The sequence below is a fragment of the Ursus arctos genome, unplaced genomic scaffold (assembly GCF_023065955.2).
Source record: "Ursus arctos isolate Adak ecotype North America unplaced genomic scaffold, UrsArc2.0 scaffold_21, whole genome shotgun sequence".
Lineage (NCBI taxonomy): Eukaryota > Metazoa > Chordata > Mammalia > Carnivora > Ursidae > Ursus > Ursus arctos.
The window spans coordinates 23231699-23255934 of record NW_026622886.1 but is presented as its reverse complement, the minus strand read 5'-3'; the positions used below and the strand labels follow the sequence as shown (position 1 = coordinate 23255934).

The 24236-nt window shown below is 41.0% G+C and overlaps 2 protein-coding genes across 5 annotated transcripts in view; both read right to left on the bottom strand.

Annotated features, from left to right (window-relative positions):
- The window catches only part of POC1B (POC1 centriolar protein B), a 99002-nt gene extending 75069 nt beyond the window's left edge, over nucleotides 1-23933 (bottom strand). Inside the window, exons 1-3 of one of the 4 annotated variants that reach the window (XM_026499925.4) lie at nucleotides 23747-23933; nucleotides 22999-23083; nucleotides 495-666 (exon numbers count right to left, since the gene is read on the bottom strand). In XM_026499925.4, coding sequence (XP_026355710.1) covers nucleotides 495-666; nucleotides 22999-23083; nucleotides 23747-23761 — 272 coding nt within the window. In that variant the 5' untranslated portion in view covers nucleotides 23762-23933. Of the gene's footprint in view, nucleotides 1-494; nucleotides 667-6259; nucleotides 8540-22998; nucleotides 23716-23746 lie in introns of those variants that run through there. The other 3 variants (XM_026499927.4, XM_026499928.4, XM_057316269.1) reach the window with 3 other exon arrangements.
- GALNT4 (polypeptide N-acetylgalactosaminyltransferase 4) lies at nucleotides 17270-22999 on the bottom strand. The gene has a single exon (XM_057316268.1). It carries the CDS (start codon nucleotides 22435-22437, stop codon nucleotides 20701-20703), a length of 1737 nt encoding a protein of 578 aa, XP_057172251.1. The 5' UTR covers nucleotides 22438-22999; the 3' UTR covers nucleotides 17270-20700.
- Nucleotides 23934-24236: the final 303 nt, after the last annotated feature.

The window sequence follows — 24236 nt, the reverse complement described above, 5'->3', positions numbered from 1 at the left end:
AACTTTCCTTAGACAGAAAATAATGAATGATATGCACCAAAGAATCGTCCTGGCACAGGAATTAATAGATATCCAAAGGTCCCCAAAAGATCCACAAATGGGCGATAGTAGGTTAATAAACTATAAATTTCAGTTATATATGTCGATGTGTATCTCTCTGGGGAGGCAATCTGAAGTTTACAATGGATTTATAAAGGGATTGATAACCATCCCCCTACCAAAAAAAAAAAAAAAAAAAAAAAAAAAACCTTAAGCATATTTCCACGGTTAGAAATAGGTTTCAAACAGAAGGGATAATTATGAGGAAAAAATGATATGAAATAGTTTGCTAACTTTGGAACAAGGGCAACATGTCTTGCATGTGACTCAGACTAAGGGCAGTGCAGGTAACCGGGAGTGCAGGCATTCCCAAGAAGCGCACAAGGACAGCCAGGCTCATTTTCTTTCACATTCCTAAATCCAGAGCATATCAGATATTTCTTTGTTTCTCTTACTTATCAGGAATCCAGAGTCTAACAGTTCTGTCTCGTGAAGCAGATGCCAATAAGTTTCCGAGTGGGGAAAACTGCACGCTGGTTACAACATCCTTGTGACCCACATATCTGAAAGCTCTGGCTTGTGGCTTGCAATTCCATAGCATGAGAAACGTATCCCAAGAAGCAGTAGCTATTAGGAAAGAGAAGAACAAACCACTGATTGTTAAAATGCAAATGTAGGCATGTGTCATTACAATGGGCAGCATATCTTATAACAAGATGTCCAGGTAACAGAGGGGCTGGAGGTTGTAAGGCTGACCATGTAACAGAAAAAATATTTTTAAAAGTAACCCAAAGCTACATCATTAATGTGCAAGCTTGGCTGAGTCCTATGCAACCACAAGTCAGGAATACTGGCCCCTGCACCTGGTTGGAGCTCAATGATGATTTACTAGAAGGTGGCAGCACAGCATAACACAGTCCGCAGAACTAGGAGAGGTTTTGTCTCTCTCAGGGTGACTGGGAAAGTTACTTAACCTCTGTGTCACAAAGACCGAATGCTTTTCCTGAGAGGGCTGGATGAGATGATTTTTTAAAAACTGTTTATGCGGAGAGAATTTCACACTTAAGAGGAAACATAAGAATAGTATAAAGAAGGTTAATACGCCCTTTGCCAGATCTACCTGTTGTTAATATTATGCCCCATTTGGTTTATAATTGACTCTTATGCTCACTTGTACTCACTCTCTCTCCATATGCAAGCGAGCTCACACGCATGCATACACACACACACACACACACACACACACACACACACACACATTTTTCTTTCCTGAGCCATTTAGAAGTAAATACACCATCATGGCATCTTTATTCCTAAATACTTCATTGTGTTTTTCTAAGAATAACAATACTCTCTTACGTGCCCATAGCACTATCAACTTCAGGAAGTTGATTACTGACAATACTTTAATCTACCAATAGTTTTCCAATTCTGTTAACTGACCCAGTGATGTCTTTTATAGCTGGATAACATGATCTTAAAAGTCTCTTTCTGCTCTGACATTCTACAATTAATAAAAGAATTGTATATGTCAAACAAATAGCTTAAGGCTTTAAGGAAATAAAAACAAATGCAACCAATGGTGGAAATAAATGCCTCAAAGAATGAACAAATAAACAAATGAAAGATCAATCTAACTCTTGCCCCCAAGTAAAATTTTATATATGCATGTAGCCCCCAAATTACCCCAATAATAGGAACCAGGTAAATGACAGTCACTATCTAGATTGCAGAATTCTTAGAAAAAATGCAACTTTCTGTTAGAGAAGAGAATATAAGTCACTGAAAACCTTCTAATTTCTTTGGCCACAGATAAAATTCACCTGGACTTAGCCTATGCATTGTTTCCATGTAAAATAGTTACAGTGAATTGTAAAATTTCAGGCTATAATGCAGTATACTATCCCCTTTTTAAAAAAATACAAAAAGTTGATGTTCCACCACAATTCATAAGATTATTAAATATTTACATTAGAGTCTGAATTATCTGGAGGTAATGTAGACAAAACAGGGAAAACAATGAATTATCACATGCATCATACTTAGGACCCATTTGAGTTCTAAAGTATTATGCTGCAAATAAGATCTACAAAAAGAAGTAAGACACAATCCCTTACCTCAAGGAATCACAACATCATAGAGGAGATGGTTCATTAATAATATCATACATTTTCAGAGGACTTTTACAAATTATTCATTCTATTTTCTGTACCTCCCACTCCTTCTTATCTACTGTGCCCACTCCCCCACTGGCAAGTATACTATGTTCTTTGTATTTACCGGTCTGTTTCTTTTTTTGTTTGTTCATTCATTCATTCGTTTTGTTTTTTGGATTCCATATATAAATAAAATCATATGGTATTTGTCTTTATCTGACTTATTTCACTTAGCATTATACTTTTGAAGTCCATTCAGGTTGTCACAAGTGGCAAATTTCATTTTTTTTATATGGCTGAGTAATATACCTCTCTGTGTGTGTGTGTGTGTGTGTGTGTGTGTGTATACATACCACACCTTTATCTACTCATTTATCAATGGACGCTTGAGCTGCTTCCATATCTTGGCTATTGTAAATAATGCTACAGTAAACACAGAGGTGTATATATCATTTTAAATTAGTGTTTTTATTTCGGTAAATACCCAGTAACGGAATTAATGGATCATATATTTCTAATTTTTTAAGGAATCTCCATACTATTTTTCATAGGAGCCGCACAATTTATGATCTCATCAACAGTACATGAGGGTTCCTCTTTCTTCACATCCTCGCCAACATTTATTTCTTGTCTTTTCAATTCTAACCATTCTGATAGGTTTAAAGTGATATCTTGTTGTGGTTTTGATTTGTATTTCCCTCATAATTAGTGATGTTGAGCATCTTTCCCATATGTCTGTTGGCCATCTATATATTTTCTTTGGAAAAAATGTCTATTCAGCTCCTCCACCCATCTTTTAATCAGATTATTTGTTTTTGGGGTGTTGAGTGGGTAAGTTTTTTATATACTTTAGAGCTTAATCCCTTATCATATATATCATTTGCAAATATCTTCTCCCATTCACTAGGTTGCCTTTTTGTTTTGTTGGTGATTTCCTTCACTGTGCAAGAGCTTTTTATTTTGGTGTAGTCCCAATAGTTTATTTTTGCTTTTGTTTTCCTTGCCTGAGGAGACATATGTAGAAAACTGTTGCGAAAGCTGAAGTTAAAGAGATTACTGCCAATGTTTTCTTTTAGGAGTTTTATGGTTTCAGGTCTCACATTTAGGTCTTTAGCCCCTTTTTTTCACTGAAATTGAATTTTTATTCCAAATAACTGTAATGGCTAGAAAGACAACAGATAAAACTGAAAACTATTTGTTTAACTGGGAATTAGTAGTAGTTGGTTTCAGGAGAGCAAATGGCGCCATGACAGCCTGGCACTCTGGTAAAAATAATCCATCTTCTTCTGATACACAATCTGGATGTGCAGCATGTACAGCAGATAACATAGAAAGAAAAAAAGGAGGAAAGAAAAGAAAAAAAAGGGGACAAATCCACAAAATTCCAAACCTCAGAAATCAACATTCATTTAAGCACATAGTAGTGAAGGTTTTTGGTAGCAAAATTTTCATAGCTCTTAAAATGGAAGTCTTCAAAAGTACTTCTTCAAATTCAAAAGCTAAAAACAATGAAGAGAGAAGAGTTACACTGGCTTAAAAGAGCTGCTGTCCATCACAAAGATGACAATCAGTCCCACTTCCAAACATAGTGAGATCTGAGGAACCTGCCAATAGAACGGAGAGGCCACCTGGCAAGCACTGACATCACCGTGAAACAGTTCATTAATAATATCATACATGTTCAGAGGATTTTCATATATTCTTCATTCTTAGTGTCTCGTGGAGTGGTTAGTGATCCTGAGGAAAGGGCTTTTTAAAAAATATTTTACTTATTTATTTGAGAGAGAGAGTATGCACAAGTGGGGAAGGGCAGAGGGAGAGGGAGAAAGAATCTGAAACAGACTCTGCACTGAGCACGGACCCTGAGATCACAACCTGAGCTGAGACAAGAATCCGATGCTTAACCGACTGCGCCACCGAGGCGCCCCTGGAAAGGGTATCTGAGCATAGACTTGAGTGCAGTGAGGAGGGATTCAGGCTGACATGGGGAGGAAGAATGCTCTCTGGGCAGAACAAACCCCACGCATAACTGCGCAAGTCAATAATGTATTTGAAAGACTGAGGAACAGCAAAGAGACCAGCATGTCCACTGTGGAGAGCAGAAAATGAGAACAGTGGGGTGAAAGCCGAGAAGAAAGCAGATTCCAGGCAAAGAGCCATGGTAAGATATGTCTATTTCACGCTAAGTGCAGTGGGAAACCTTTGAAGGATTTTGAGCAAGGGAGGATCTCGTGATCTGAGCTAAGAAAATTACCACTCTTACAGTAAGAAAAGGATGGTCTTTACAAAAAATGATGTTGGGTCAACTGGATATTCATAAGGGGAAAGAATGTATCTTGACTTTTTACATTTTATACTAAACACAAAAATAATTTCAGAAGAGTATAGATCTAAAAATGTGATGGGTAAAATGACACACTTTTAGACTAGAACACAGGAGAATACCTTCATGAGCAATGGGATGGACAGGCAATAAACAGGACATGAAAATGATTAAATTACTAAAATTACTAAAGGAAAAGCAGTAATTTGTACCACACCAAAATTAAGAAACTGTGTTCACTGAAAGATACCACCAAGTGAGTGAAAAGGCAAGCCACAGAGTAGAAGAAGGTATTTGCAATACATATATTCCACACTGAACACAGAATCTGTAAAGAACCCTACAAATCAATAAGAAAGGGCAAGAAAATAGGTAAAGGGCTTAAATAGGCACTTCATAAAGGAAGATATCCAAATGATCAACAAACATGAAAAGGTGGTCAGTTCCATGAGTCGCTCAGCAAATGCAATGCAATGAATGAGATGGCACTATCCATCCGTCAGAATGACTACAATGAAAAAGATGAATAATACCAAACCTGGACGAGGAGGTGGAACAACTGGACCTCACATATAATGCTGAGGGTTATAACCATTTTGTTAAATTGTTTTGATGTTTCTGCTGAAGCTGAATATATACTTACCATTTGACTCAGCAGTTCCACTCCTTGGTATATCCCTGACGGAAACTCTTACGTAGGTTTAGCAAAGGACGAATAATAATGTTTGTGGCAATATGATCCAAAATGGACCAAAACTAGAAATCCAACTAGCCATCAAAGATGGATACATAAACTGTCATGTATTCATACTGTGTACCTTCTGTGTAATGAAGTTTCATGTATATAAAGTTCAAGAAGTAGTAAAACTAATCAATGGGGTTAGAAATCAGTATACTGATTACTGGGGGCAAGAAGGGAGGACAGTGGCTCCAAGGGAGCACAAGGGGGACTGCGGGAAGTACTGGCTCTGGGTGTTGGTTAAATGGGCATGTCACATTGTGAGAATTTATCAAGTTGTCCAGTTTGGTTACATATCTTATACTTCAATAAAATATTAAGAAAAAAAAATTTAAATATCACTCCGATTGCTCTGTGCAGACTATACAGGGGACAAGGAGACAGAATTGAAGAAGGTGGTGGTTTGGACTAAACTGGAGGCCATGGAAGTGGGAGAAGGAGTAAAAATTAAGATACATTTAAAGGTAGGGGCACCTGGGTGGCTCAGTCAGTTAAGTGTTCAACTCATGATTTCAGCTCAGGTCACGACCTCAGGGCTGTGAGATTGAGCCCTTCGTTGGGCTCTGCACTGGGTGTGGAGCCTGCTTAAGATTCTCTCTCTCTCTCTCTCCCTCAGCCTTCCCCCACCCCCAAAAGATATATTTAAAAGTAGAGCCTGTGCAGCTTGCTACTGGATTCAGTGTAAGGAAGAGAAAAAGCAGCAGCAAAGGTGCCAGGGTTTTGGACTGGACACCCAGATGAATCTTGGAGCCATCTAATGAAATTAGAAAAACCAGAAGAGAAGGAGGTTGGTGGTGAGGCAGGATGGAGGAGGAATCAAGAGTTATTTTTTAGGATACAGTGAGTTGGAGATGCCCATTAGACATCCAAGTGGAAATGTCAAGTAGTGGGAGGGGTATACTCACCTAGAGTTCCGGGAGAGATTTTAACTGCACATTGTGATGGCTGAAAGAGCAAACTATAGAATTAGACTCCCTGTGTCAAATCCATGCTATCACTTACCAGCCATGTGTCCTTGGGCAAGTTACTCAGCGTTTCTATGCCCGGGATGTATTAAAATGATACTTGCAATTCACGGCTGGCACTCAGAAAACACTCCAAGGTAGCTATTATTACTATCGCTTTTGTTTTTGTTACTGTTAGCCACAGCAGCAGTCTAGATCAAGGACCGGATACTGGACAGGATCACCCGGGAAGTGAGTCTAGATGAAGAAGAGGATGAAGGTACCTTGAGAGAAGGAAGACCAAAGGAAGGAGCCATAAATGGAATAGGAGGGGACAAGCAGATTTCGCTGTCCAGGAACTCAAGAAGTATTCCAAGAGGGTGACGAGCTGTATCAAATGCTTTAAAGAGACTTAGTAACATTAGGCCTGAAAAGGACCAGCTACATAATTTGTGGGGCCCGATGTAAAACGTAAATGTGGAGGCCCTTGTAGAAAAACTGTTAAGAATTCTAAAACAGTGATAGCAGGACATTAACCCAAGTGTGAGACCTAAATGACTATATAGGTCATACGCCCTTAGAACTGGTCCTGGGGCCTGAGGACCAACTGCTGGTTTGGCAATAAGAACTGTGTCACTGAAGTGGAGGGATCAGAGCTGGAGTGGTATGGGTTGACGAGAAAATGGGAGGGAGGCAGTGGAAAGAGTTAATATATACAATTGATTCTTTAACTCATTGAAGGTTTACAGGGTCCCTAACACTCAGTATGATAAGGGGACCAGGAAAAAACGGTATTATAGGCTGATCATTGTGATGCAACAATTAATGGGGTGAGTGAGGTCAGAGGGATAAGAATAAGAAGCTTAACTGAGCAGGTGACACAGGGCAGGGCTTGAGCCTTCACATATCTCATCAGAAAAGGAAAAGAGCATCTTAACCAGAGTGGACGCTCAAAAATTATAAAGTTAGAGCTGATGGCCGCATGCCCACATTAAAGCAGTGCTTGCTGCTCTCGTGGGAGGCCCGGTGAAGAGAAGTGAGAGAGCAGAATGAACAAGTGGTTCCTAGGACAGGGACGGCCTAACCTTTGGGCAAGGTGGTACTTCAGAGGCCTATTAATGATGAAATACCAGAAGCAGAGATGTCCCAATTACCACTGTGTGGCTCAGGGTACACTTTGTATTTCTTCCAAATTTTTCGTCCTTACTTCCTTAACCTGATCCCACCAATCTCTCATACCGTGATAATAAGAACTACTTGACTATCGATATCCATGTTGTACAGTGTCGACGTGGAATTTGCTTTCATACATTTCCACTGAGCCCCACCTTATATAAACATTACCACATGATTTAAAATGTCAAAGCTTGTAGCATTCATCATCTGGTCTATTTTGAGATAAAATGTCAAAGGCAGGAAGTTAAGAGAAAAGGTTAACTGGTAAATCCACTCATTTAAAAAAAAACTATTTATATTCTATAACAATAATTCACTGTTTCAAGAAATCCTCGTTAGGACCAAAGAAAAAACAAAGTCAGTGCTCACCAAAGCCAGTGCTGAGTCTCTGGAGGTAACAAGGAACATACTAATGGAGAACATGTTTGCTTTCCGTAATGTCCAAAAGTTACTGTGCCACCCTAAGTAGCAATAACTTTAGTCAACCCAAGATCTCTCACTCCTTGATTTACCCAAAGCTGAAGTTATTTAGAAGTCTGCTCTGTCAGGAATACTGTATCCTAGAAAAAAATGGTATTGCCTCCAATTTTTGAGTTTATTGTTAAATTATCTTACCTTTTCAATTGGTAATATATGTGCATGATATTGGTATTTACCAAAATCTCCTTCCAGATCTTGGCCACCCACTTCCCCTTCCTAGAGGCAACCGATGTCAACCATTTCTGGAGTGCCCTCCTATGTGCTTAAACAAATACATGTGTATTCGCATGTATGTTCTATACAAGTAGTCACAGGTAACTCCTGCCGTTCTGCATTTTGCTTCTCCATCTTCTTCTCTAGCAGCCCACTTAGTACAATGGATTGGAGGTCGTGTTTCACAGTACATAGAACTGTCTTACTCTTTTCCTCCCTAGTTTTGATAAAACTTTATCTTGATAATTTCAAGCTTACAGAACAGATACAAAAGTAGTACAAGAAACTCCCTTGTATCTTCTACCTTAGATTTTTGCTATTGTTGACATTCTATTTGCTTTATACTCTCTCACCAAACACTCTTACACATGCATATTCCTTCTTAACTATTTGAAAGAAAGTTAGAAACGTAATATCTCTTTACTACCAAATACTTCAGTATGCATTTCCTAAGAACAAGGATACTCCACTGACATAAATCATAGTATAGTTAACAAAGTCAGGAAATTAAATGCTATTTAATATATTCTTAATACTTATCCACAATCTATATACAGACCTTGTCAATTTTAGCTATTTTAACCCAGTCCACGGTGTAATTCAAGGATATGCACTGCATTAAGTGCCATGTGTCTTTGGTCTCCTATAACCTGGGAAGATTTCCTAAGTCACTTTTTCTCTTTATTGACAATATTCTCAAAGAATACAGACCTGTTATTTTTGTGGGATGTTTATCAATTTTTTTCCTGATGGTCCTCATGATTGGATTCAGGATATGTATTTTTAATAGGAAATTCCCAAGTTTTATTATGCCCTTATCATATTAGGGTGTATGTGATGTCTGTCTGTCATAATACTGGTGAGATTTACTTTGCTCACTTGGTTTAGGTGATTTTTGCCTAGTAGAGTTAGTATTGTTCCCCTCTGTAATCAGCAAGTTGTTTGTGGGGAGATACTTTAAGACCATCTAAATACCCTATTCCTCAATAAGCTGTCACACACTAATTTTAGCATCCTTAATGCTTTTCTAACTCCTCCTTCTTTAGGTAATTTACCTTCTTTCCATAATTTACCTTCTTTCCATAATTAACCAATTAATTAGAAATTATATTAATAATTTAATGAACTAACATATAATTTGTTAATTTATTGTCTTAAGGAAGAACTTCCCCTTCCTCTATTTTTCTCTTTATTCATTAGCTTATTTTATTAATACGAACTCAGATTATAATGCACAAATTTCATTATTTATTTTGACTCATACTATTCCAAATTTGGCTAGTGAGAGCCCCTTAAACTGGCTTCTGTGACCTTCTCTAATATGTGTCCATCATTCTTGGAGTACTCCCTTCCAGAATCACTTGCCTTCACCCAGCCAGAGTGTCACTGCTTCAGCTACCTGATTGCGGGCTCGCCTTGCGTGTTTCTCTCCTTGCCGGGATCATCACAGTTTTGCACTTTCTGTTGCTTAGTGCCTGAAAACAGTTGCCTCATACATTTTGTCTCATTTTCTAGTTGTTTTCAGGCAGGAGGGCAATTTTGGTTACCAATTACCCTGTCCTGACTGGAGATGGAAGTATGCCTTCTTCTTTCTAATAGCTACGTAGTCTTCTCATGTGTAGCTACACCTTAACTTATTTAACCAGTCTACCCTGTTTAGGTTGTGTACAGTCTTGCCCTTTCACAAATGATGCTGTACTGTACAGGTGCCATTTCTGATGTGTGCAAGTACATCACTGTGATCAGTACCCAAAAGAATTATGAATGGGGCAAAGAGTACATGTTTTTAAACTTACAAAAAGGTCTGTGATCACAATATAGTATCTTTCACAACTTTATACATTTGGATTATCCCTCTCAGGCTTTTCCATCCCATATTCAAGAGAGTCCCAATAATTCAGGTCACCTTCATATAGAAATTCTTGAATCTTTCAACTATTTCACAGGTCTTTTATATATTTTGGACCCTGATAATGTCCCCCTTGCACTGCACTGCCAGAAATAAACTCAGGTTTCTACTTTGAGGGCACCATGATTTTGAACTTCCTGTTACATTTCCAGGTTCATGCTTGTCTTTGGGTCACAAAAGAAACTCCAGGCTGCCTTCTTCAAGGAAAAATAAACAAGGACATCTTCTAAGGAAATCCACAAGAAGGAGTTTTCTAAAATTATTTTTAAGAAAAGAAAAAAATATCATTCCCAAGCATACACATCTATAAACTTAGATAAAAGGGAGAAGGCTGCCCAATAAAAAGATAATAATCTAATCTTCACTAGATTAACTTTACTTTTTTTTTTACTAGATAAACTTTAATACCTATCTAATACTTTCAGAATTAGCTTGCGTTCTCCAAGCACCGTGTAATAATATAAATGAGTGATGGCACTAACTGAACATTCCTCTGCCCTGCCTGAGGGACTATTTAACCATGTTTTCCTTCTAGCGGACACTAAGTAATTATCTTACTAGTGTAAGCATGGTCTTAAAGGAGCTGTGGATACTTTAAAAATAATCTCTAGCGATGATAATCTGGAGAAACTTAATTTAACTTATTCAAATTCCACATCTCTATGAGGATGGACAACATGCACCTTGACTGAGTTGTTACTATGGGACAAGTACTTTTAAAGACTTCATAAACATGATTTTATTTAATCCACACGAGGCAGGTAAATATCATTATCCTTCCTGTACAGATGAGGAAAAAAATAAAGCTTAGCAAGGTTAGGTGGGATTTCCCCAAGGTCACGGAGGCAGAAAGTAATGGAGTCCATTTTTAACCCAGTTCTAGCAGACTCTAATGACTGGGTATTTAACTAATAACCCAGTGCTTTGAGAAGCACTGGGCATGTATGGATTATCTCCATTAGAATTACTGGAAACCTTGTTTAAGTGTGTTTCCAGGGGCAGCTGGGTGACTCAGTCAGTAAGTGTTCAACTCTTGGTTTCGGTTCAGGTCATGATCTCAGGGTTGTGAGATCGAGTCCCACAGTGGGCTCTGTGCTCAGTGCTGAGTCTACTTGAGGTTCCCTCCCTCCCCCTACTCACTCCCTCTCTTTAAAATAAATAAATTAATTAATTAAAAAATCTTCTATAAAAAATGTGTATTTCCAGCAAATTAAGCATTATTTAGGGTGAGACCAAGGAATCTGAATTTTTTTTATCACTTTCTCATTTAAGTCTGATGGACATCAAAACTGGAGAAATATGGTGCTCTGCTACTGCCTCTCAGTGCATACGCTAGATTGCTGTAGCACTTAGGATTAATTTTTTGAACTAAAATAGTAAGAGAAACTTTAACAAAGCTACTACACAGATTGCCATCAAGAACCATAATAGAGGGGCGCCTGGGTGGCGCAGTCATTAAGCGTCTGCCTTTGGCTCAGGGCGTGATCCTGGCGTTATAGGATCGAGCCCCACATCAGGCTCCTCCGCTATGAGCCTGCTTCTTCCTCTCCCACTCCCCCTGCTTGTGTTCCCTCTCTCGCTGGCTGTCTATCTCTGTCAAATGAACAAATAAAATCTTAAAAAAAAAAAAAAAGAACCATAATAGAAAAAGAATTTCTGGCAAACTTTTACTATGGTTTCACCATCAGGAAAGCAACTTAAAAATTACAAATTTCATTCTGCTCCTATTCAATAAGAAGAAAGAAAGAAAGAAAGAAAGAAAGAAAGAAAGAAAGAAAGAAAGAAAGAAAGAAGTTAACTTGTTCTTTACTATCATTTATTCTACGAACAGCCTAAAGGCTAAATAGGGATTGAGTTGATGACAAGTTAACCTTGAAGGAGAAAATGGGAGGGAAGTGACAACTGCAATGTTAAAATTATATGGGGGAGAAATCAGAGCCGGAGATGAACCATGAGAGACTATGGACCCCAGGGAAACAAACTGAGGGCTTCAAAGGGGAGGGAGTAACAGGATGATGGGTATTAAGGAGGGCATGTGTGTGTTACCCATTGGGTGTTATACGTAACTAATGAACCACTGAACACTACATCAAAAACTAATGATGTACTATACAGTGGCTAACAACATAATAAAATAAACAAATAAATAAATGAAAAGTGAACTAAAAAATAAAATTATATAAATTTAAATAAAAATTTCTGAAGTGCAACTCAGATTCTACAAACCACATGACAGTACTTTTAAACTCTTCTAATGTTTAAATAAACTTGAGTGCTGCCCTCTGAGAAGCTAGCCTAATGGAAAAAATGTGGCTCCAGAATCAGACTCCAAAACAGGCCCAGCCAGGCTATAGAGCTTCAGCAAAGTCACTGAACCTTCACCCGTAAAAAGGAATGGAAACACTTCACAGGTTATTGTTTCTTCCCAATCCCCTCTCCTCTGATCCTTCCCAACCCACCCTGTGAAAGACAAGTGCCCACTACCTTCGAAAAGGCTATCAAGTATAAATCTGCCATACTTTATGTTCTGTTTCCCCCAGTCATGACCAGAAGTCGAAGCCTTGAGCCCCTCTGGTCAGCAATCACATGTACTCACTCCCACAGTGCTCTGGACGTCCCCTTAGCTGACCCTAACAGCTCTGCCTTCTCTCCTTTCCAAAAGTTACCACTGGGCCAGAAGAACACCCACTAGATGATCTCCCTTTTACCCACCTCCTCCTCCCTGAAAGTCCCTTCTCCTCAACCACTTACGCTTGATTCTGCTTGGGAACCCCAAGTTCCCCGAAACCCTTCCAAGTGACAATCATTTTCTCTTTCACATTTCACCTACCCAAGGTCACAGTTTTCCTCTCCAACTCCTGATATTATTAGTTCATTCAACAGATATCTCACCCCTACAACACGTAAGGCATTGTGGTGAGGGCAGGGAAAGTCCTAAGTAACAAAATAGTCAAAATCTCTAAATGGGGAGCATACATTCAGAAGAAGAGGAGGAAAACAAGTCAACAACAGGCAAACATTTTAGATTGTGCTAACAGACATGAAAGATAAGTCAGGAAGTCATAATAAGAATTTTGTGTGGGGGTAGAATACTTAATTCAGATGGAGTTATCAGTAGCATTTTAAGTAGAGGCATCAAGGACAAGAAGGAGCCAGCCAAGCAGAGTGAAAAGTGAAGAGCATTTCAGACCAAGGGGTAACCAAAGCCCTTTACTTCCATGCTTCCTCAGCAACTCGTTCAGTGGCCACACCTGGCATTTTGTCATCAGCAGAACCTGAACCCTTCCCAGATCATGAATCGAAAGCCATCATCCTCTGACAACCTGCATTCCTTACAGCATAGTCAAGTAACATCTATCATATGCAGAACTCCAATCCATTGACCTATATTCTCCCCTGAGGCTCTCTTCATTTCTCCCTCCAATTTATAATCTTCATTTCTCTCCTTATTCAATTGATAATCCCTCTCTTACACATATATTCAACCCCTGGACCCTCTCTCCTTCCTTCAAATTTCCCCAGTCAAGTCCCAATCACTTTGTCTTTTCTGGGACTATATCTGTACCAGTGAAAAGGGCTAGACACACTCCCCAAACAGATTGGAAACACTGTAAATTCAGAACCACTAATTTCACATGGATCTTCCATATTGTCCAGCAGTGCCTAATGCTGCAATAGTCCCCTCTCCACTCTCCTAATGACGCGGAGCCTGATGTGGGGCTCGATCTCAAGACCCTGAGATCATGACCTGAGATGCTTGATTGACTGAGCCGCCCAAGTGCCCCTCCTAATGACTATGTAATATCTTCTCCTCTCAATTCAACAATTCTGCCCCACTCTGGACCTTGGCTTTCATGATACCCATGGTTTTTCTCCTATCTTTCTGATTATCCCTTCTTAGATTCTTTTGCCATTTCTTCTTCGGGTCTAGAGGCTGGAGATCTTTAGTACTCAGCCTTGGGCCATTTGCCCTCATTGTTCTATGTTCTTCCCAGGTGACCTCAAATATTCCCATGACTTTGCTAAAATCAAAAACAAATGGAGACCAGACTTGAAAATTCCCTGAGTAGACAAAACCTATTTAGTCATACTAAGATTAATTTAGCTTATTTTGTAAAACTAACTTGACCTGGATCATTTCTTGCTTATGTCCTTGGAAATCATAAGCAAAACTTGAACTGTTTCCCAAGGTAACTGCTGACCAACACCCTATCATTTAAGAGAATTCTAATATTACAAGCCATCAGTGTGAAGAATAAAGTCACTGCTTTCTTACTATAAAAGCTGCTTTATAATGTACCTCTGATCCTCATTCCATGCTTTGAGTTGCTCCCAGTTTGCAAACTGTCTTTATGGTATGCACACAATAAACTTTTACTAATTACTATTTCAGGGATTGCTTGGTTTTACTTGTTATTTCTGAATTTTTGACAACTTTAAATACCATCTTTATGCTAGTAACTCCCATATTTCTCTCTTTCCCAGATCACCACCCTAGTTTGAAGACCATCATCTCCTGCTGTTATTACTAAAATAGCTCCTAATTGATTTCTCTACGAATAGTTCAGTCTCCACGCAGTAGCCACAATGATCTTTTTGAAGTATAAGTCATACCATGCCATTCCCTTACTTAAAACCCCTCAACAACTTTTCACAACTCTCCAAACAAAATCCTAAAACATGGCCTCTTAGTTTCCTGTGGCTGCCATAACAAACTGCCACAAACTTAGAGGCTTAAAACACAGGAAATTTTCTTGTATAGTTCTGAAGGGCAGAAGTACAAAATCAAGGTGTTGCCAGGAATCTCTCTCAAGTTCTAAAGGGGATTCCATTCCTTGCCTGTTCCAGAGTCTGAGGCCTCCAGAAGCTCTTTGGCTCGTGGCTGCATGACTCCAACCCCTGCCTCTGGCTTCTAATGCCTTCTCTTATCTCCTGTGTGTGTCTCTCATAAGAACACTCTTCATTGGATTCAAGGCTCACCAAGCTAATCCAGGATGTTCTCTTTTGGAGATCCTTAACTTATTTACATCTGGAAAGAACTTATTTTTTTTTCCCCCAAATAAGGTTACATTTACAGGTTTCAGGGACATGTTTAAAGTGCCACCATTTGACCCACTCTAGCCTCCAAGAACTCACCTAACTGCCTCTGCCTTCCCCTGCAAACTCATCTCCCAAAGCTCTCTCTCTTCCTTTGTTTACAGGCTCTACCTCTTCTGGTCTTCTTTTAAGTTAATTTTTTAAGTTTGTTTGTATATGTATGTATGTATGTATGTATGTACATATGTATGTATGTAACCTCTACACCCAATGCCAGGTTTGAACTCACAACCCTGAGATCAACAAGTCATATGATCTTTCGGATGAGCCAGCCAAGCGCCTCTGGCCTTCTATTTCCTTGATCAAGGACAAGTTCTTTCCCACCCTTGGTTTTTGCATATGCTATTCTCTCCCCAGTCTTGGCCTAACTTCTCCTTCAGGTCTTGAATTAAATCTAACTCCCACAGAGAACTGTCCCTTAACCCCATAAACTTATGTCACCACTGTTCTTCCTCAAAGCACTCTTCCTTTTCTTCATACCATGAACCTCTTTTCCTGTTTCAAGTTGTACTTGCACATGATTTATGTATTTTCTAGTTAATATTTGTCTCTATCATTGGGCTGTGAATTCTTCATACGCCCTGAAAAAGCACACGTGTTTTGTTCACCTCTGTACGTATACCCAGAGCATAGGCTAGCATCTGGCACACAGTAGCATTACCTAAATAAAGGAGTACTAAATAAATAGAGTACCTCCCATTTCCCCCTTTGAACAAGATTAGATACATGCAAATAAGAGGGTTAGAATAGTGACCACACAGCCAAGGACACCCCTGGCCTGCAGTAGACAACTCTCCCAGGCCACCCTGAGAAAGTGATTGAGCTTGGCACAAAAGGAATAGTAATGTCTGATTATTCGCAAGTTGTAAGGACCTGTCTGCTCTTCAGTTCTGCCTTGGACAACCATATGATTCAGGAGCTCGTTTCACCTTTTATAATAATCCCAACTTTCTGTTCAAAAGGATTGATTGAGGTTTCTCTGAAATTTTAGAAAAAAATTCCAATACAAACTATTTCTACTCACAGCCCAATTCACATATATATCTAGCTTTCTTAATTCTGCTGAATTACAAAATGACTCAAGTATTAGTAAATCCTGCTGGCCTGTTTTAAAGTCTAACAGGCACAGAGGGACTTAGAAATCTTTTCTGGGATACATGAAATTCTCCAGCCTCTTCTTTTTCCCTAAAGTTTTGTATTTGTTGTTTTTTTTTTTTAATAATTGAGATGTAATTCAAATACCATAAATTCACCCTTTTATAGTGTATAATTCAGTGTTTTACCAAAGTTGTACAACCTCTGTCACTATGTAATTCCAGAACATTCGCAGCACACCCCTCCCCCTGCCCCCCCCGCCAAAAAAAACGAAAAACAAAAAAACCACCCATCCCCGTTAGCAATCATTCTCTACTCCTCCCTCCCCTAGCCCCTGGCAAACACTATGTACTGTCTCTATGATTTTCCCACTCTTTCTTCACTTTCATAAAACTGAAACAGAGATAAAATGATTTGCACGGGGCTGCTGTCAGTAAGACAGCAAAATTATAACATCCATATTTATAGTGACACTTTATATGTAAAAAAACAAAAGATCAGTAAAAATATGTTTAGCTCAACTACACATATTCTAAATGTGGCTATAAGACGTCTTAGCATACTGAATCCCCATTATTCACTTAGAATAGTGATTCACAGGTAGTGTTTCAGGCTGGGGAGAGGCATCGGTGTAGGGCATTAAGCAGAATCACTAAGGAGGAAGACAGATGTGGCTGGTGGACAGGAATTGTACTTAGGATGGGGTGATGCAGAGAGAAGGTTAAGGGAAATGTGAGGTTATGTGGTTTATAGAATAGACACATTTCTTTTTAGCCTAGGGTGCTGAAATTGGTGTTAAGGTGTCCAGGAGCTCACCTGCTCACATAGTGCCCCCAATGGGTCCCAGAGCTCCGGGATCATTTCCTGTTTGTTTATGGGTAGTTAACACATGCATTAATAGTGCTAACACCACTTCGGAATGCTTGTTGGTAAACGACACCTTGCAAAATAATGCAAGAACTTTGACTTTTTAACATTCTGTTTGTATTTTCAAACAAGCAAAACAATTACAAGCTTAACTCACCTGTTACCATCAACAAATGTGTACACAGAAACAATGATCCATGGACTAAAATTATTAGAATCCATTTGCAAAAATAATTGGCCACACATTTTATTTTATGTCTTAATCAATATTGCAAAAACCATTAACAAAAGGGGAAAAAAAGGATAGAAACTGCTTATCACAAAGGAAAAAAATTCATTGTTCCAAAGAGATTAATCTGAAACTCAACATTTTTTGTGCTCATTTAAAAATATGATTAAAATAGCAATTTAAAGGGACAAACAAGTCAAAACTAAGTATTTTATTAATTAAAATTGAGATCTGAAAACCACTAAGATTCTACAACTTAAAAATAACCTCTTGTCTTCAACCTAGAAAAGTTCAATTTGCCAACATATAATGAACATGCAGGAGCCTACCCCTAGGGAAGTAAACACATTTTCTTATACAAACAAGTTATTCTGAGTTACAGAGATCCTGCAGATGACTAGGTTATCATTTGTTTAAAAGATGACTGCTAGAAATGCCTATTTAGACAATCTACTCATAGAATTGGACACTAAATGACAGTGACCATTTAAAATGGAAACCTCTTGTCTACCGAATATTTCATTGAAACTGTTACTAGTATGTAAAGTAACTTAAAAGGTCAACTCTTCATTGTCTACAGCGAAAGAGAGCTTTGGTACCAATAAATTGGAATTAGGAAATAAAAATAAATTTTGTTTGTAATTTTACAGCATGTTTTTGAAATTAAATTGGAAATGCCTATAGATGAAAATACGAAAGTCTCATTCTTCTGTAACTTACACTATCAGGAGGAATGAATAACTGGACCCTCTCAAGTTATTGATATAAATAAAGCGCTATCCTAAAATTCCAAAAAGATTAGTGGGTTACAGCCTGCAATTTAGGCAATAGGTAAACAATTAAGTACTTCGCTTTTCAATGCCCCCTTCACCTTTTGACAGGAGCAGCAAGACACTGGTAATAAAAGTGATTTCAACAAGTACTTCCAGAATACATCAATTTTAGTTTTTCCATTTGATAGTGGGCTAACAAGAACAAAAATAAATAAATAAAAAGAGAAAGAGTAATTTAAATTAAAAAGTAGATAGACTGGGCAAGGGGGGGGGGGTTAGGAGAACAACTGCTGTCAAACAACCATTTTTGCAAAATTCAGAGTATTATTATAAATCCTTAAATTACACCCATGACCATGTACATTGCACATGAAATTTGGACAATTCTTTGACAAACTTTAAGGTTGCTAAATAACTTAATGAAAGTTATTAACACACTTTCATTTTAAGAAGCAAAAGAGAAATAAAATATTCAAGATACATAGCACTTTAACTTTTTGAAATGGTTATCCTAAAAGCTTTTCTTAAATTCACATTCTGCAAAGTTCCTTCTCTCCGGTCTTCATGTACACACTGAAAACAACTTTACTTATGCGTACTGCTATCTAATTCTCTATGGAGTATGCATTTTTCATAAATCTAGACCAAAGTGAACTAACTGAGATTTAATTGTAAATTCGGCCTGTGACTTCTGGATAGAAAATTTGTTTTGGAAAATATTTATTTGATTAACCCAAAAGATTTCTGGATATAGCATTGAAATAAAACTAGTAAACATCCAATTTTCTTAAGAAAAAAGTATGCTTACTTCTCAGATAATTTGTTTTGGAAAATATTTATCTGATTAACCCAAAAGATTACTTTTAGAGTTTGAAGAGTAAAGACAAAAACAAAATTGGTTCAACAACTGTCAAAGTAAAATGAATATAAACACTGACCACAACAACTTTCCACTCAATCCAAACTAAACCACTTCAGTTGAGCTCAGCTCACTTAATTATTTTTTAGGGATTTATTTATTTATTTGAGAGAGAGAGAGAGACAAAGACAGAAAAAGAGAGAGTGGAAGGAGGGGCAGGGGGAGAGAGAATCTCAAGCAGACTCCCCACATAGTGCAGAGCCCTATGTGGTGCTCGATCCCATGACCCCCGAGATCACGACCTGAGGTGAAATCAAGAGTCAGACACTTAACCAACTGAGTCACCCACACGACCCTCCACTCACTAATTTTAAAACTGTCCCTCTTTTCCAGCTTCACAACTGGACTGAATGTTGTTCGACCACATTATCTGTGTTAAATGTGAAGAGATAAAAAGTGTTATAAAGACTGCAAGAGTGACTGTAACATGTAATTACAACATTTCAGAGCTGGAAGGGATCTTTGAGATCTAATCTGGCACCCACATTTACAGATGAGAAAACTGAGGCTCAAACAGTCTTTTGGTCAAAGAACAGGACCAAAATCTCATTCCATGGCTGAGCCATCCATCCATCCATCCATCCATTCATCATCCATCCATCCATCCATCCATTCACCCACTTACTGAAAGCTGCCTAAGTGCCAGGCTGGGTGCTCGGTGCTGACAACAGGCTTCAAGGCAGCATTCACCAGTGCCCAGACAGTCCTCTTCCTTGTTTTAAGATGAATCCTTAAATGTCCTAATCAGGAAGAACTCCTAGAAGAATCCCACATTCTTTGTAACACGGGGCCCACTTTCAGTTTCACACATTTCAGTAAACGCAGTTGGGTTTAAGTTCAGAGAGCCAACAACTGTGTTTACTTTAAACGATTAAGCATTAACAAAGGGAAGCACAGTATTGTGAATGAGTCCCTCGCCAGTACATTCATAACTTACGGAAGTGCAATCAGAAAATGCCCCACACAAAAAAAAGAGTTCACAGAGAGGACAGCTTACAAAATCAGAGCAATATGAGGTATCAAGACAGATCAATGAAGTCTAATAGCTCAAGTTCACCAAGTGTGGAATGTAAATATCTCCCCATTTCATTCAGACGTGGGTATACTTTTCTGAGATGTCTCCATGCTAAAAAAGATCTCCAAATGCACATTCAAATTAAAGCCCTCTTCCAATGAAACATACATCTAAACCAGGCCTTTTTCCTTAAGATCAACTTTCTTTGATTTCTGGTTGATTAAAGGAAAATTAAAATAAAAAAAAAACACCTAAATCTTAATGTGCTGGCTAAAAGAAATTCAAATCCTACATACAATCAAAATAGCAACAGCTCCAACCACACATTTATGAATTTTGTTCTTAAAGGGATGGGCAGTGAACTTACCCATCAACATAACTCATCCCTCATTCTGCTTGGACTTTTACATTCTGTAATATTAAGTCTGGCACTTAAATATTCTGTGTATCTCAATTCACAGTCAACTTCTTTAAGGAGAAGAAACCATACTGACAAAGCTCTTAAATAAGACAACCCACCAGTAAGGCACTTTGAGATTAAACAGCAGCTCTCCAGGCACCCACTTTCAGTGTTCTATACCACAATGAAACACAGGTTTCACAGAGCTCTCGCAGATGACCAGTGGGTGACTTCTGATAAAATACAATCTTCGCCGAGGTTCTTTACCGGCCCTTGGACTTCTGGAAGCTCTTGTCAGCTCAGGAAGAAAGTGCCGTGGTGCTCTTCTATTTCTCAAACTTCCAGATCTGATTTTTATCTAGAGCGTCACAAGTTCTCATCTGAACATCAGGCCGACCCTCAGGTGTCCGGAAAGCACTAAGACACAGCCCCGAGTGTGGATGAAAAATGGTCCCATCTTCTTTAAAATGCCAAATAATGTTTGCTGGGATAGGGAACCCATCTTTTGGACAATTTTGCATTCCTACATATTTTTTTTGCTCAGGAACCTCTGCACATAACTCTGTCACAGAGTTAAACCTTATTTCTTTGTTTGAAGTATATTCAAAGAATTGATTGCCTCCTTGACCGTGGCATCCAAACAGGGAAAGGTTAGCACCTGTGGGGTTGTTGTCAGGAGAATTATAATCTAAACATTCAGAAGAGATTCCCATACTGCGAACAGCTCCATGCCAGCCTGGCCTATCCTCTGGAACGTGTAAATTAGAAAACACGTTTTTCAAATACCAGTCAAAACTCTGGCACTTCAGCCGTTCTCGTAGTAATTTTCTTTCAGAAATATCACCATAAGCTTCTTTCCTTGCTGGAGGGTTTCGATTGTAGAAATGCTCTTTGTACTCGTCCATCCACACTTCCGCTGCCCGAGCAGTATTCTGTAGGAAATTGGGCCGAGCATATGGTGCCCGCTTGGGGAATACATGGCCCACATGGGAACATGGGTGGATCTCCAATTTACCTCCACACTGCCACACCCTAAAAGACAGCTCAAGGTTTTCACCTCCCCACACTTCCATTCCAGTGTCGTATGTTCCAAGGTACTGAAAATATTTCTTGCTGACAGCAAACAGTCCTCCAGCCATGGTAGGTGATCTGATCGGGTCAATTCTCGATTTCCGCCTGTCCCTTTCATGTTTGGGGACAGAATGCCACTGGAAGGTTAAGCGCCAGTCAAATCCACCAATCATGGGCTCCCCAGTCTGCATATAGAATTCAAAAGTATTCCAATCAATGGTGTCTATAACAGGACAAACAACTGTCGTCTCATCTTTACTAATTCTTTCCAATAATGGTTCTAACCAACCAGAATTACACTCACAGTGACAATCCAGGAAAGTGAGGACATCCCCAGTGGCAAACGTGGCCCCAATCAGTCGGGCTCTAACCAGCCCCTCCCGCTTATTTGTTCTAATCAAGCGGACTCTATCAAGATTGCTGATATAAGATTCAAGCTGTGCCTTCAAATAAACTCTGTCACTCAAGTCATCCACTAAGATGATCTCCTTCAAAAGGACCGCAGGAGAAGTTTCTAAAACACTGTGGATGGTGCGGAGCAAAGTCGACCAGGCTTCATTATAGAAAGCAATGATAACAGAGGTGGTGGGAAGTCTCCTATAATCAAACTTCTTGGATTTACACTCATACATTCTTTTATCCTCTATGTGGCGATGCAGGGAAATCCTGTCACTGAGATAAATATTAATGGCATATCTCTCAATAAGTTCTTCTTGCTGCTTCAATTCACCCTCGCTGAGCTGGAGTTTGCTGGCTTTCCCCCACTCCCCAAGTGCATGCGAGTCTGCAGGAGGCTTCTTATAGAGAGGTCGAGACAAATCCTCAGCCTTTTCCCAGAGGTCTGAAAGCTGTTTTGGCCCCCGCTCCCTGGCAAGGTCGGCTGCTGGGGAGGCATGGAAAGTAGAGACCGAGAGTTCCACCAGGATATAGGCCACTGTTAAAAGCGCCAGCAACAGGCAGCTTTTGCCTGCCCAGGTCCACCTCACGGCCATCCGGATCCTCCCAGCTAGGGCGCAGACGCGGCCACCAGAGTCACCACGCAGGAGAAGGGCTGCGGACCCGCAGATTGAGCTCCCGGCTCAGGTAGGAGCGAACTTCGGAGCGAGTCCCTCCTTTGACGCAGACGCTCGGCTCCTTTCCAGCCACGGGGGCTTCCAGGGGTGACCTGAGACCTCTCAGTCCTTGGCCTCCGGCACAGCCCCAACTCCTCTCTCCCCGCTTCCTCCTGCTCTTCTCACAACTTTTCACAAACTCTCTAGCCAACACCCCACCCTCCCTGGGCCCAGGACAAACCCCTCCCCTTCCCACTCACTCCTCCTTGTGGTTAGTTCGCGAAAGTCGTCGGCCAGGCCCAGGCCTGTAGGGACTTTGCGGGGCTGGGATGGGGGAGGGGGGGTCGGGACCGACGCGACCAAGGTGCCCGAGTCTCCGGGCCGCTCTCAACCTCCACCCAGGTCCTCAGTGGTTCTCCTGCGGCCCAGTGTGCACGGGAGACAAGGTTTCGGACCACTGGACCATTTGCCTCATCACAAAAAAAAGAGAATAACACTTACCAAGTTGTTTGCCGTTAGGACTAAAGTCCACGGAGGTGATCGCAGCTTTGTGGCCCTTAAAATATCGCTCCAGAGCGGGGTCCTCCTGGGAAGGAAAGTTGTCAAGTTTTGCAAGGAGGTGCAGACCTCGGACGCGGGGCTTCCGGGATCAGGGCGGTCCCCTCCCCCGGCGCCCTGCCTGGGAACGGCCACACTGGCGGCCAGCCTGCGGGGCAAGGGTGCCCTGCGCGAGCACAGGCTCGGACCCCTGCCGGGGGACGCCCAGCGCCGGCTTCCCACGCAGAACCTGCAAAACCCGCCATGGGCGCTTCCCAGAATCGGGCGCGCCCGCGGGGCCACCTGGGCAACTCATTTGAATGCACGTTCCCGGGCCCCGGCCGCTGGCTCGGAGTCACAGGTGCGAGGCGGCGCCCCGGCTTCGGTACTTTTTAAAACCTGCCAGGTGATTCTGACGTAGGCGCTCCACGGAAACCCCCAGAGAATTCTGGGGGCCATAGGGCTGCCCCGGCTCGGTCCGGGGCTCCGGGACGCGGGAAGGAGCGCCCGGGATCTGGCCATAACTCGGCCCCAGTAGCACAGAGTGAGACGTGGACGCCCCGGGGCGAGGGGCGAGGGACGAGGGACTAGCGGCTCAGGACCCGGCTGCGGACGCCGGCCTCCATCTCCCGCCAGGTGCGAGCGCGGCCCCGACCTGACTCCGCAGCCCGCGGCACCAGCTCAGGGGATGCGCCCCCCAGCCCCTCCTTACCAGGGCGGAGGCCATGGGAGGAGCGGTCGTCGCCGGGCTCCAGCCGGCGGGGGAAACCGGGGGAAGGGAGGGGACGGGGTAGGAGGGGGGACCGTGCGGCGCCCGGAACCGTCTGCCCGGAGCGGCGGCGCCTCCCGGTCACTACAACAACGGCGGCCCAGTCAAACCCCGCGCTCCAGGCGTGGCCAGTCGAGCCCCGAGGCGTCGCCGGCGCCAGAGAGAGCGGGGCCGCAGCGGGCTGGCAGGCGGGGCGGCCCGGGGTCAGGTGTGACCACGGACAAAAGCCAACGTTTACTAACACTGGCGCTCCCCGCGGCTTGACATTGTGAAGTAGGGCAGTCACCAGGTTGGAAATGAGACCGCTGGGAGGAAGGGTAATGAGTCTATGATCGATGCAATCGGAGTTCTACTACACGTTAAAGAGACAGCGCCCAGGAATTTGAAGAGGGTCCCCAACAGCTTAATGACGAGGGGAAGGGAGTTTTGATCT

Coding starts and splice junctions, on each gene's coding strand:
- GALNT4 (XM_057316268.1), bottom strand. CDS start 22,437: ATGGCCGTGAGGTGGACCTGGGCAGGCAAAAGCTGCCTGTTGCTGGCG.